The sequence below is a fragment of the Chaetodon auriga genome, chromosome 3 (assembly GCF_051107435.1).
Source record: "Chaetodon auriga isolate fChaAug3 chromosome 3, fChaAug3.hap1, whole genome shotgun sequence".
NCBI classification, from domain to species: domain Eukaryota; kingdom Metazoa; phylum Chordata; class Actinopteri; order Chaetodontiformes; family Chaetodontidae; genus Chaetodon; species Chaetodon auriga.
Window position 1 is genome coordinate 17535545 of NC_135076.1, and position 13514 is coordinate 17549058.

Below are 13514 nucleotides of genomic sequence, written 5' to 3' on the forward strand. Positions count from 1 at the left end.
TCAAAAATGACCAAATAATACACAATACTTTAAACCAAAATGAGGCTCTTTGTGGCCATCCAGTAGAGATGACCAGTTGTAATCACAATTGATGGAGTCACGATAAAGATATCTCTTAAGGTAGAGGCACTGACAGAGGATTTCAAGTGTTATTCTCAAAACAAAGGATTTCTGCACAAATTGGAAATCTAAGGATCATAGAAATGCCGCAATGAAACAGCTGCCACACCTGAAAGTGCTGAAGTTCATGTCTTACTGTTCTTTAGAGACATGTGTTGCTTCTTCTAATCCTCTCTATAAAGTTTTATAAAGCACAGGCTGGCCAAGTCTGCGTGCCAACGTGCCTTTCATTTATTGTTTTATTGGCTGGGAATCACTGTGATTCTTTCTTAAAGGGTCCTCTGGGTGCAAAATGTAGTATATTAATGGTGTGAAGCAGATAAAAACAATGTTTTAATGGTGATTTACCATGAAAAACTTGATGACCAGATTTTAAAGGTGTATTTGACACTACAATGATTTCATCTACACATTAATAATGTCCACTCAAGTTTTTTTTTCCAGAATAAAGGTAAGATTTATTTTTCCTTTCCTTTATTTATTTATTTTATTTTTTTTTTTACACAGTATAAAGCATCTGGCAAAGTTATCAACACTCAAATTCACTTCCTAAGTGCTTATAGAAAAGTGCATTCCAGCCATTTAAAGGAACAGTATTTGACCTTTCACACAAAACTATTTTCAAACTGTTATTTCAAAACCAGGATTAATATCTAATGCAACCACCACAGAGATGAGAAACTAGAAAAATTAAACTGATCCATGAATTATTTCTGTTTTCTGTTAAAAGTTCAAACTGACCTTTCTGAATGCAAAAACGCAAAGACAAATGTTTAGCATTTTCTAGGCAACACCTCGCCAATACATCATTTAGTGTCGTCCTTTCAGGCTCATCGAAAGCTTCAACAACAAACCACCTGAAGTCTTCACTCGAACTTGATTCCCTGGGCCAGAGGAAGATCCTTGCTGTAGTTTATCGTGCAGGTTGAACGCCTCATGTACTGCTTCCACGAATCGCTGCCAGACTCCCTTCCACCGCCTGTGTGCTTCTCTCCACCAAAGGCTCCTCCGATCTCAGCTCCACTTGTAGGAATGTTGACGTTGACGATGCCACAGTCGGATCCCTTGGGTCCCAGCCAGCGGAAGACTCGACCCATATCTTTGGTGAAGATGCTGCTAGACAGGCCCTGCTTGACCTCGTTGTTCCAGGCAAAGGCCTCCTCTTCTGTCTTGAACTTGAGGACGTAGAGTATGGGGACGAAGGTTTCGGTGTGGACAATGGGAGCGTCGTGAGCCAGCCCTGTGATGATGGTGGGCTCCACGTAGTTTCCAGGGCGGTCCATCACCTTTCCTCCGCAGACCAGAGTGCCACCCTGCTGCTTGGCCTGCTCAATAGCTGCCAGATACTGATCCACAGCTTGTTTGGTGTGCAGAGGCCCATACAGGGTGCTGGGATCCCAAGGGTCTCCAATGCGGACTTGTTTGTAGGCCTTGGTGATCCTCTCAACCACTGTGTCGTGAACACTCTCATGCAGCATCAGCCTCCTGGTTGTGGTGCAGCGCTGACCAGCGGTTCCCACAGATGCAAAGACAGCAGAGGGAACCACAAGATTCAGGTCTGCGTCCTCAAACACAATGATAGCATTGTTCCCACCGAGTTCCAGCAGCTTACGGCCGAACCTGTCCTGCACCATCATGGCCACCATCTTGCCGACATGGGTGCTGCCAGTGAACGACAACAGGTCCACGCGCTCATCCTTCGCCATGGCTGTGCCGATATCGGCGCCACCGCAGGTCATGGAGCAGATAGCACCGGGCAGGTTGTTCTGCTCCAGCACCTCAGCCACAATCTTGGTAACTGCAACACTTGTGAGAGGTGTGGTTGGAGCTCCTTTCCAGAGGCAGACGTTGCCGCAGGTCAGAGCGATGGCATTGTTCCAGCCGTAGACAGCCACGGGGAAGTTAAAGGCGGTGATGATGCCGACAAGACCAACTGGGTTCCACTGTTCAATCAGGGCATGCCCTGGTCTTTCTGAAGGCAGGGCGGGCCCACCAATCATTCTAGACAGACCAACAGCATAATCACAGACATCAACATATTCCTGAACCTCTCCGACTCCCTCAACGTAGATCTTGCCCATTTCTAGAGACACCAGGCTCCCGAGGACTTTAATCTTCTTTCTAAGGGCGTCTCCGATCTGCCGCACAATCTCTCCTCTTTTGGGAGCTGGAATATCTGCCCACATCTTCCAAGCCTCTCTCGTCTTCTGGACAGTCTCTTCATACTCCGCCAAAGTCGCCTGGGTTACTCTGGCAATCGGCTCATTGTTGGCTGGGCAGTACGATGTGATGACTTCCCCGCTGCCCCCCCAGCTCCCGTTGTAAACACCTGGGTTGTCCTCAGACAGGCCCAGCTCTTTCAGCCAGGAGTATTTGGGCTGGTTAATGAGGAGACCTGACATGGCTGCTGACTGCTGGCAGCGAACAGATACAAACTTCTTTCTCAAGAGGAGCCTGCTGTGCTGGGCAAGGGTCAGGGTGAGGCAGCGCTGCATGAGTGCTGGAAGGAAACCGAGTTTAAAAATTAATTTCAGGAGTTTCAAACTGTGCGAGGAACATTTAGGAAAACATGTTGACAGAACAATATCACCACAAGGATCAGATGAGCTTGTTCTGTCTAGGGCTGCAGAAAAAATGTAATTTATTAATTTTAAATCAATCAACTAAAAAATGACTTGACTAGTCATTTCAGCTCTGCTTCTACCAGCTGCTGTTTCCAAAGGCAAGAACGTCAATTTCAAAATTAATAAATAACTTCAGCAAGTTGCGTAAACTTCGTTGGATTCTGACTCAGGATACAGTGAACATGTGCTGCAGGGAATGTGAATGGTTAACAGGTGTTGACCACAGACTGCTGGTTTAAAAATAGGAGTGTTTTGTTATAAATTGTCCTCTGTGAATGCATATAGTAAAAATAGTGAAAAATATTTTTATTCTATCTGAAACGTTTAGTTGATTAATCAATTAGCTGTTTGACAGAAGATGAAGAAGCAACAATTTTGATAATCTGACACCGCTTTTTTTTTTTTTTTTTTTTTAAATCTGTTTTGATATGAAACGAAAATCTTTGGGTTTTGTAGTGCTGGTTGCACAAGACACATGTTGAAGATGTCACCCTGGGCTCTGGGAAAACATTGTTTTTCCCTATTTTCTAAAGTTTAACAGACCAATCATGAAAATGTCTAACACTCTCGAATTAATTTAATATAAAAAGTAGGAAAACTTAATGACTGTGATTGGTTCCAACTAATTTACAACTGTGTGCGTTTCATTTAAAATTGTCAATGGGTTATACAAGCACAGCTCTTCTCAGATTTATCATCTGCCTATAGCAGCAAGTTACTCAATGCCTATCCACGCCACGCGCTTGCGCCGTTAATCCAACTTTGGACAACCACGAGGCTATCGAACCCTGAACTTCTTTATGATGTGGCAATACACTCACACTCACTTAATGTAAACCAAAAAAATAATAATAGATTCGCATTTTGAACTTCTGATGTCTGCACGTCTGTGTCAACTCTTGCTACCTTTGCAGCATGACGTGACATGGTCGCCAAGATCAGCTTCTTGTTGAGTCTAAACGACCGTGACTCAAGGTCCCGCATCTTACGGTCCCTACCGTTACCGTGACGTGATAAAGCGTGCACTTACACTGTCGACACGTCCGCTTTTAATTGTTAAAAGAAAGTTTATGTTAGTTATAATCAGTTTTTCACTCACGTTGATATGAAGTTCGCAGGGCCACGTCCACTCCAGTGCATGGAAGTACTTGCTGTTGTTGGCTCTTTCGTCACGGCTGAAACGGAAGTATTGATGCTGTGCTCCATTCTGATTGGACAACTGCCCCTACGCAGTGTGGCGCCTGGCTTTGTTAGATTGATCCATGCTAACAAATTTCCTTTGTTGTGATTAACCGTTTAGCGGTTGTGATTCTGCTGTAGTAACTTAAATCAAGAAAGTTGCTGTTGAGATAATTTAGACGATGAGTGGCGGAGTGTATGGAGGCGGTGAGTGGAATCTTACGATTAAAATGAAACTGTTGTCCACGTTGTCCCGTTCTGTAGCTTTAGCCAGCCTTATAGTTAGCTAACTATGCTAGCTGTGCTAACGTTTAACTAACGCCGTGGTGGATTAAAGCTACATTCTGGCAAAGATTGTTAATTGCCTCGCATTTATAAGTATATTAACTCGTTGACACTTTAAGTGCAGCGTGTAGGGGTTTAACGATAAGCTTTCTACGTTTATGCAACAATCATGTTAACCAAGCCGATACAATTTAGCCGGCTAGCTAGGAAATGAATGAAAGTGGGCTTGCCGAGCTCATGAACGCATCCCGCTGTTTGTATAACCTTAACGTTAAATATAGCTTTCTTAGAACAGAGATTGAGTTTAAAGAGGTAACGTAATATTTAACATAACGTTAGATTTGCTTTTTTTCCGTGTCTGCTGACTTTCACATGTCCAGGAGAGAACTTTACGTTTGTTTTTCTGAACCACATTAATTTCTTTTTGAAGTGACCGTGGATAACTTCCCGAGAGTCTAACAGTTACATTCATGCTTGTGTCAGTTACATTCAGCAACGGGATCCTTGTGCAAACCATAAGTAGCTTTATTACAATATAATAACTTTGTGACATACTTAGTTTGTTTCTGAAACAGATCAGACAGATCTAGTAGAACAACCTTTGCAGATAATTAGTGGAAGCTAAAGGGAGAAATTGATCTTTAAGTGCATATACCATCAAACTTAAACTATAACAGTGCCACTTTGTACCTTCACACACACATCTGTTTTTTCTACTTTGTATTTTAAGATCTCTGTTTTACAAGGGGCATGCCATTTAAAGCAGGCTATTGGCTGAGTGGTCTGTAACAGATAACGCTGATATCAACTCAGTACCAATAAATGTGAAGGGTTCAGATACACGTGCACAAACAGGCTGAACATTTGCTGATGTGCTTTCCATTGTTAGTGCTAAAAGGGACGTCATTTTATCATATTTCTATCTTGTCATTTATGGTTAGAGGTGTTCTCTAATGAAAGGCCACAAAAATTGTGATTAAAAATGATACTGGAAGAATACCAGAACAGCTTTGTCAAGCTGACATCAGCAGATAAAGTGGCAGAAGGGGGATGTTGAAAGTGTGTAAATATCCAGTGTGTTTAGTTTACATTTTGTGTATCCAGTGTGTTTAGTGTGGGAATGGGACTTATTTGATGGGGTGGAGAAAAGAATATATTGTTAAGAAACTGCTCTTTATGTATTCAGTTTAGTGAAAAGTAAAACACCGAGACGTAACAAACCAACCTTACTCTCAGGTGGATATTTTTTGCATATGAGCATGTACGTGCAACCACACTAAATGCAAACATGATTATTGTTCGATTTACAGTTTAAATCAAACTCACAGCCCTTCTTTCATTTGTGCAGATGAGGTGGGAGCTTTGGTGTTCGACATTGGCTCATACTCCGTAAGAGCTGGCTATGCAGGAGAAGACTGTCCCAAGGTAAGTGGATCACTCATGGCCTGATTAACTATGTGTCTTTTCTTCCTCTGTCATCTCCATCTTCCCCCTGGGGTTACATCAATGTCAAGAAATGAGGGCTGTCACCCTGGAGACAGACGGCAGAAATTGAGTTCAGATCGTTCTGGAATTCGTGCCTGATTTGGTTTATCTGAGCTTTAGGTGGAAATCTTGATCGTGTAAATATCCGTTTGTTTAGAGACTTGCCCGAGATGGACATTGATTGGCTGTACTCTAATTAATCCGTCATGTAAAATTTGCCTGATGCAAATGCAACAGTTTTTTTTAATGCTCTGTTCATCATCTGCCGTGAGACTCATTTCTCTTTTACACTTTGTGACATATGATGCAAAATCTGAGCACACAGGACATCTTACTGATGTCCTTATACATCATCTTCACACGCCATCACAGTGTGACCTCATTGACATGTGAGGTTAAACAACCTAGATTCCAAAAAAACTGGTAGGCTGTGTAAAACATAAGTAAAACAGAATTGTTTGGTAATCCTTTTTGACCTATACTGGATTGAAAAGAGCTCAAAGACGTTGTCTCTCATGTTTGACCTCATCAACTTGATTTTTGTAAATGTCTGCTTATTCTGAATTTGATGCAGCAACATGTTTCAAACAAGTTGAGTCAGGAGCAACTAAAGACTGGGAAAGATGTGGTATGCTCCAAAAACACCTGTTTGGAACATTCCACAGGTAAACAGGCTCATTGGTAACAGGTGATAGTATCATGATTGGGTATGAAAGGGGCATCCTGGAAAGGCTCAGTCATTCACAAGCAAGGATGGAGGGAGGTTCACCACTTTGTGAACACATGATTGGATAAAGGATGTTACTACATGGACTCAGGGACACTTCGTAAAACTTATTGGAAAATGGTTCATTTGCAAATGATTGCATTCTGTTTTTATTTATGTTTAACAGGGATTGTAGTTGGTGTGACAGTTTGTGGTTTTGCAATAGTTAGCGTATTTTTCATTCTGATAAGGGAAGCAGTAACGATTATTTTAATTGGTTTGATTGAACATACTTTTTTTTATTGATTGATTGATTCATTGATTGATAATGATATAGTCTGTAAATGTAACAACAGTCCAAAGCTCAAAGACACTAAGCCTTTATTAAGTCTGCTCATATTAGATTAGCTTGAACTTAATTATCATTTTCTGCCAATAGTCTAATTAATTCGTTGAATAATTGTTCAGCACTAATTAGGATATTTAACATGTCCCTTTAGTTTGACACAAACTACAGCTGTTATAGGCTTTTTTTACAGAACCATTTTGACAAGTCACAGTCAGAGAAGCACAGCTGTAAATATTGATATTAATGATGGCTGAATTCCATTTAGCTGCTGCAGTTTCAGGGTCCAGGTGTTGTGCTTGCTGGCTCGCTGTCATGATTTGCTGGGACACTCACACAGAGCGAAGCTGTGGTCGTAACATCTGTCCTTTTCTTGCTGTAACAAGTCAAAATGATGTAAAAAAAGCAAAAAAAACCTGTTGGACGGTTTAATTCCTTCTGGCTTTGACTTAGAATGTGCAGATATTGTTTAGGTGAGATGAATCAGTCACGATTGCACAATGAAATCAGGTACTTTTGAGCATTTCAAAACAGTTGTAATCTTTGTCATTGTAAGTCAGAGGAGCATTACCTCACCTTCAGTTTCACAACAGTGGGGAATTTTTTTTATTCATGGTTTGGGATGGCAGCGACCTTCTCATAACGTTTTTATTGAATTGTAGTTCTTATGATTGATACTGGTGAAACAGAGTGTGTGCGAATGATTTGTAACGTGTCCTGTTTCGCTTCGGCTTCGCTCAGGCGGACTTCCCCACGGTTATAGGTGTGACCCTTGACCGAGAGGATGGCAGCACGCCCATGGAGACGGACGGGGACAAGGGCAAGCAGAGCGGCACCACCTACTTTATTGACACCAACCAGCTGAGGGTACCCAGGGAGAACATGGAGGTCATGTCTCCGCTCAAGAATGGCATGAGTGAGTGCTGACTCATAGTGATTTTTTATTTCTCCCCCTGTGTTTTAAACTCAAAGAACATTTAGGATTTTATTTATTATATTTTCTACATGTAAAGGGGCGAGGAGGTTGTTTCGAGTAATGGATGTGATTGGTCAGGGTTAGGTTTAGCTAGGGTTAGGGTCTGCTTGGTCCGTATCCATAATTCGACTGTTGAACTCTTCGCAGCCCTGACTGATGTATAGACAAATGTTCGTCATCAGTATTAAAGGGATCATTTGAAGACTGTCTTAACTGCCCTCTGATGGAAGGCAAACCCCTTTCCCTCTCAGATTTACCACCATGTCTGCCTGACAATCAGCATATTTTCCTGTCCTGATTGGTTCTTGTCAAAATGGTGGATGTTTTGAACATGTCCGGAGCTATCCTTGGTGCTGAACTAAAAATAAATCATAGATTTGGCTATCAAAATTGTTGCCAATGAATTTCTAATCTATTCACCAATCAGGTAATTGACAAATCATTTCCGCTCTGTGCAAAATGGTTAAAGCCAGGCTGAAGTTCTCTGCTACGACTGCTACATTCTGCAGGTGTGTTCGATTTCTGTCACCTCAGGAGCATCGGCGACGGCGGATATGAAACCAGCCCTCCGGTGCACTGACCTAGCTGATGATGCTCATCACAATCTGGTCCAGTGGAGTTTGGCTGTGAAGCTATTTAGAGACGAGTGTGACACCAATCTTAATTGCAGCAGAACAGCACCGTGGGACCACAGGCTCCCTCGGAGGGCTGACCTGGAACATTGGTGCCTGTTGCTCAAATTATTATCTAAAAAAGCTCATCATTGCTCTATTTTCTCCACCATCTGACCCAGCGATGATGATGATGAAAGATATGCGTTTTTTGTGACGTATTTCTGATTTGTAGGCCTGTAGTCATGAGTGAAGTAAAGCAAAGTCATACCTTGAGATCTGCTCAACTTTGGCTCTCTTGTGTTAAGCACAGATACTTGTTGGTCCTTTGTTCTCACCTGTATAATTACCAAAACTAATCAGTAGTAATTTGACAGTGATTTGACATTTAACAACCCGTGCCCTTGCTTGTTCTTCTGCCCCGTTTACAGTTGAGGACTGGGACAGTTTCCAGGCCATTTTGGATCACACCTACAAGATGCACTTCAAGTCTGAACCCAGCCTGCATCCGGTGCTCATGTCAGAGGCATCGGTGAGTTAGTGTCCGCTATGAGCCGGCGTCTGAACAACGCTGACTACTTAGTCAGTGATTGTACCAAGGCTGTACAGTTTTCATATAGTTTGAATTTATCAGCCAACAGTGAACTGTGAACTGAAAAGTATTAACTTGTTAGTTGTACTGCTAGTAGCTGGTGACCTTTGGAGATGCTGTTTGAGCTCTAATCAGGGTATTGTGAGGCGAGGATTTGAAGTGAAGCGTTTCTGGCACAGGTTCTCGTTACCTAATGGGAAGATTTGGCAGTTTGTGGTGTGCGAACAATAATCATGTTGTAAACGGCCCGTTTGATGTTTTGTGTCTGCAGTGGAACACGCGAGCGAAACGAGAGAAACTAACGGAGCTGATGTTTGAACATTACAACATTCCTGCCTTCTTCCTCTGCAAGTCTGCAGTGCTGTCAGCGTATCCTTTATTATTCGGATTCATCCAGAAAAAAACATGTTACAGAGCCGTTCATTTCATCTTCCCTTTACTGTTTGATAATTGTCTCAAACTACCATTTCTATTATAAATCTGTTGGACTAATACTGTATCTGTTATATGCTGAACTGTAATACAATTCCTTTACTCTGAGTATCTTAGCTTTGCCAATGGGCGGTCTACAGGCCTGGTCCTGGACAGCGGAGCCACACACACCACAGCAATTCCAGTGCATGATGGCTACGTCCTGCAACAAGGTGACCAATCGTCATAAATCCTTCATCATGACCTGCAGATTATGCTTGGTCTTCATATAAACCAGGCGGGGAATTCATCACCCAGGATGCATTCATGTAAATGCTGTACTTCTAAATTATCCATGGATGTCTGTGCTCATCTACTGTGATTTGTGGCGCCATCTGCTGGTTCGACTCAGCCTTACCGGTCAAGCCAGCTGCTCCTGCAAATGCTCGGTTACTTTAAGCTTCTGTTACTATTATGAACTGTTGTTGGACACCAGCAATTATCGGTGAGCCATCAGGTTTGCTAATCTCTCCCGATTTTCAGGATGAAACTAAATCTTATTGTAGAACAGTCATATAATGCTCTCAGGTGAGTCAGAGCTGCACTGAAACAAAGTGAGGAGAGTGATTCAGGAGGGCACATCATGGTCATAGCAATGCTTCAAGTTCAAACAGAGTGGAGTTGCTGTGTTGTATATCAACATGGTTGAGATTTACTGTCTTCCTTTTGGCTCATCTGTTGCTCATTCTCTCTGACAGGAATCGTCAAATCACCCCTGGCTGGAGACTTCATGAGCATGCAGTGTAGGGAGCTTTTTCAAGAATTAAGTTGTGAAATCATCCCCCCTTACATGATTGCATCAAAGGTAAGTTCTTTGTGTGGAAACCCCATTTTAAAGAATCTGGCATTCAAGTCAGCTATCTGCACACTTGGATTAAACAGTAGCTGGAAATAGATATTGGTGTAAATGTGAGCCTATTAGGGATGCAGGGCAGCTCAGATAGCAGTCTATATTGGTCCTTATTGTCATCTTCCTCCATACCGCACAGTGTCAACCAGTATTTGTCATTACAGGATCCAGTGCGGGAGGGATCCCCAGCCAGCTGGAAAAAGAAGGAGAAGCTACCTCAAGTCACCCGCTCATGGCACAACTACATGTGTAATGTAAGCAGCCGCTCTCGCCAGGATTTGGTTGTTATGTACTGAGTGTTGCTGAATGTGTGCCAACCTGTCTTCTCTTAATGTTTGCAGTGTGTGATTCAGGACTTCCAGGCATCTGTACTGCAGGTGTCAGACTCGCCGTATGATGAACAGTAAGAGCGTTATTTGCAACTTAAGATGAATCTGTCCCTGATGTAGACGTGTGTTTTACTATCTGACCTCTGTATGAACCAGGAACACAGCAGTATAGTGCGTAGTTCTAAGCAAGTATTTGAGCTCTAGGTTCCCACACCAGTACTTTCCAGTGTTTTTTTTTTTTTACCCCCCACATGGTTTTCAGGTTATGAAAAACGATGAAGGACTGTAGGATTTTAATCAGCCTGTCATGGTTTATTTTTCATTAATTACCAGCTTGATGTCTATTATCCTTTACTATAACCCCCAGCTTCTGTGGAGGTAAAAATGTAAGTTTCAGCCCAAAATAACAAACTAACTCCTCTCTATCATCAGGGTTGCTGCACAGATGCCCACTGTTCACTATGAGCTGCCCAATGGGTACAACTGTGACTTTGGAGCTGAGAGGCTGAAGATCCCGGAGGGCCTGTTTGACCCCTCAAATGCAAAGGTGTGTGTGCGTGTGTGCGTGCGTGCGCGCTCAGAATACAGCTAAACATACTCCGTCGCTGAATACTGCCCTAAATAAGACAGGTCCCTTTTTATGTGGTACAAGTTAGTTTTGTCGAAGTGTCATTTTGTTTGTTCTGATCACTTCAGGGCCTGTCTGGAAACACCATGTTGGGAGTCGGCCATGTAGTGACGACCAGCGTGGGAATGTGTGACATCGACATCCGGCCGGTGATTAACCAGATGTTTAAACATGGGTTGCAATTTGTTTTGGTGCCTAAAGTGTTTCCTGTTTAAGACACTTGAGTTCAACTTTTATTCTTTGAAATGACGCTCCCAATGGGTGAAGATGTTTAAACCTTTTTGTCGAAGGTAATTTTTTGCCTTTGATATCCAGCAATGCGAGCGTAGCAGAGAATTTGTTCTGGTTTGATAAGAGGCATCGGAGGCGCCCATGTTTTAGTCTTTGCTCTTAAATCTTCAGAATCTCTCGTTTGCTGACCTTTTGACTTGTGTCTCAGGGTCTGTATGGCAGTGTGGTGGTGACTGGAGGAAACACGCTCATTCAGGGCTTCACAGACCGACTGAACAGAGAACTCTCCCAGAAAACCCCTCCGGTGAGTTGATGCCACCGTTTCCTCAAATACCCTGATAAAAATGATTATCTTAAGCTTTAGTTGAGGATGGACTGCTCATCCAAACTGCAGTGCTGCTTGTTGTTGCCATCATCTGAAAACGTTTGACACGCTTTTGTTTTTCAGAGTATGAGGCTGAAGCTCATCGCCAACAACACGACAGTGGAGCGCCGCTTCAGTGCTTGGATAGGAGGCTCCATCCTGGCATCACTCGTAAGGACACACAGCAGCTGAAGCCATAAATATATGAACCAATATTTGAATAAAAGTTTTTAACCTTTATGACAGGAAACTCACATGATGAGATTTAAAGCAACAGTTGCAGGACCTTGTAATTGTACCTCACGCATACTTCAGAGCACGCACACACACGGCTTTTGAAAGATAGCTGCAGGTGAAATGATGAGGTGCACATTAAATATTAGGTGAGATCTAACCTTAGAGCAAAACAGTTTGTTTATTAATTAATTGTGAAGCACTTTGCAAAGTCTGTTTCAATATGAGCTCTCTGGATTAATCATTCATAAACATTTAATGAGGATCGAGATGCTGCTGCCATGATGGTTTACAGACATGTGATGAATCAGTGGTACAGGTGCTATAAATAGCCACAGCGGTGCATAGTGACAGCTGATCTGTTGGAGAACCTCGCTGATGAAACAATCAGTTAAATTACACTTTCCATCCTTCTCATTGGCAGGTCTAATGAGTAGCTGAGTGGGCCCAAATATTGACATGTAAACAGGTGTTTATGGGTGTTTCTACACCCATTTATGGCTAACGGTGGGAGTGGAGGTGAAGCTTGTGCACATGCAACATATTTTTTTTATTAGTTTTGTGACATGAATCCACACAGACCTTTATGCATCTGCCCCTGAGCTGGTGACTCAGCTCTTGGACAATCAGGCTGCCACGAGCTGAACTAGCTGAAACCAAACGTACTCCCGCCTCTCGTTTTCATCCCGATGTATTCAAACTCAACGTCTTTTCTGCTTTCCAGGGAACCTTCCAGCAGATGTGGATCTCCAAACAGGAGTACGAAGAGGGAGGAAAGCAGTGTGTGGACAGGAAGTGCCCTTGATTTTGACTGCCAGCTACCAGCGCCACCTCCTCATCACTCTTTGCCACAAGCTCATCATCAGTTGCTCACCTCTAACCCTGGACTCAGGAACACCTACGGATGATCGCTTGTTTTGTATGATTTGTTTTTAAAAAAGTAATCGAGTTTGTCCATGTGCCACCTGTCTGGGATTATTGTGAAGAAGAAAAAGACATAAACACCTAAAAAGTAATGTGTCGCTGTGATGAAGCGATGTTTAAGTTCCTTCGTTTATATCATAAAAGTCGGTGTGTTGCCTTATCTCCAGGATTGTTGGTGTTTTGTTGAAACCTTACATCTTCAAAAGTATCAGCCTGTTGCTCCCAAAGTGAAGGTTATCATTGCACTGGGAAAAACACAAAATTTGTTGTCCAAGGTTTCTGCAGGATACTGACAAGCTCAAATTGGGGTGATGTGTATTTGGAGGAACAACCTTACAGTTTTAGGCGAATGTCTTTTGTCCATAAGCCTTTCTCTCTTCTGTGTAGTAAGCTCATCAGAGGCAAAGGCCAGTCAGTTCTCGCCTGTGCTTACTGGTGTGAGTGTCAACTCAAATAAATCTGTATTTAATTTTCACTTTGCTTGTTACTGGCTACATGTGGTCTTTTAAAAATAAAGTCCTTTTTGTTAAATCATTTTTTTTGAGTGTGATAAAAGTAT

The 13514-nt window shown here is 42.5% G+C and overlaps 2 protein-coding genes across 2 annotated transcripts; one reads left to right on the forward strand and one right to left on the reverse strand.

Moving 5' to 3' along the window:
- Positions 1-551: 551 nt before the first annotated feature.
- aldh7a1 (aldehyde dehydrogenase 7 family, member A1) lies at positions 552-4461 on the reverse strand. Its single transcript, XM_076725909.1, has 2 exons — positions 3844-4461; positions 552-2620 (listed from the first exon to the last, which is right to left on the reverse strand). The coding sequence occupies exon 2, from the start codon at positions 2613-2615 to the stop codon at positions 987-989; it is 1629 nt and encodes a 542-aa protein (XP_076582024.1). The 5' UTR covers positions 2616-2620; positions 3844-4461; the 3' UTR covers positions 552-986.
- On the forward strand, positions 3936-13489 carry actl6a (actin-like 6A). Its single transcript, XM_076725910.1, has 14 exons — positions 3936-4130; positions 5557-5633; positions 7487-7661; positions 8764-8864; positions 9196-9293; positions 9474-9568; positions 10094-10200; positions 10410-10499; positions 10587-10648; positions 11007-11121; positions 11271-11351; positions 11642-11737; positions 11882-11968; positions 12756-13489. Exons 1-14 carry the CDS (start codon positions 4106-4108, stop codon positions 12834-12836), a joined length of 1290 nt encoding a protein of 429 aa, XP_076582025.1. The 5' UTR covers positions 3936-4105; the 3' UTR covers positions 12837-13489.
- The last annotated feature ends 25 nt before the right edge of the window (positions 13490-13514 follow it).

Excerpts from the sequence above, each read along its gene's own strand:
- actl6a (XM_076725910.1), top strand. The coding sequence starts at position 4,106 with ATGAGTGGCGGAGTGTATGGAGGCG. Across the intron at positions 8,865-9,195 it reads TGCTCATGTCAGAGGCATCG|TGGAACACGCGAGCGAAACG; the intron begins GTGAGTTAGTGT and ends TTGTGTCTGCAG. Across the intron at positions 11,122-11,270 it reads TTGACCCCTCAAATGCAAAG|GGCCTGTCTGGAAACACCAT; the intron begins GTGTGTGTGCGT and ends TGATCACTTCAG.
- aldh7a1 (XM_076725909.1), bottom strand. The coding sequence starts at position 2,615 with ATGCAGCGCTGCCTCACCCTGACCCTTGCCCAGCACAGCAGGCTCCTC.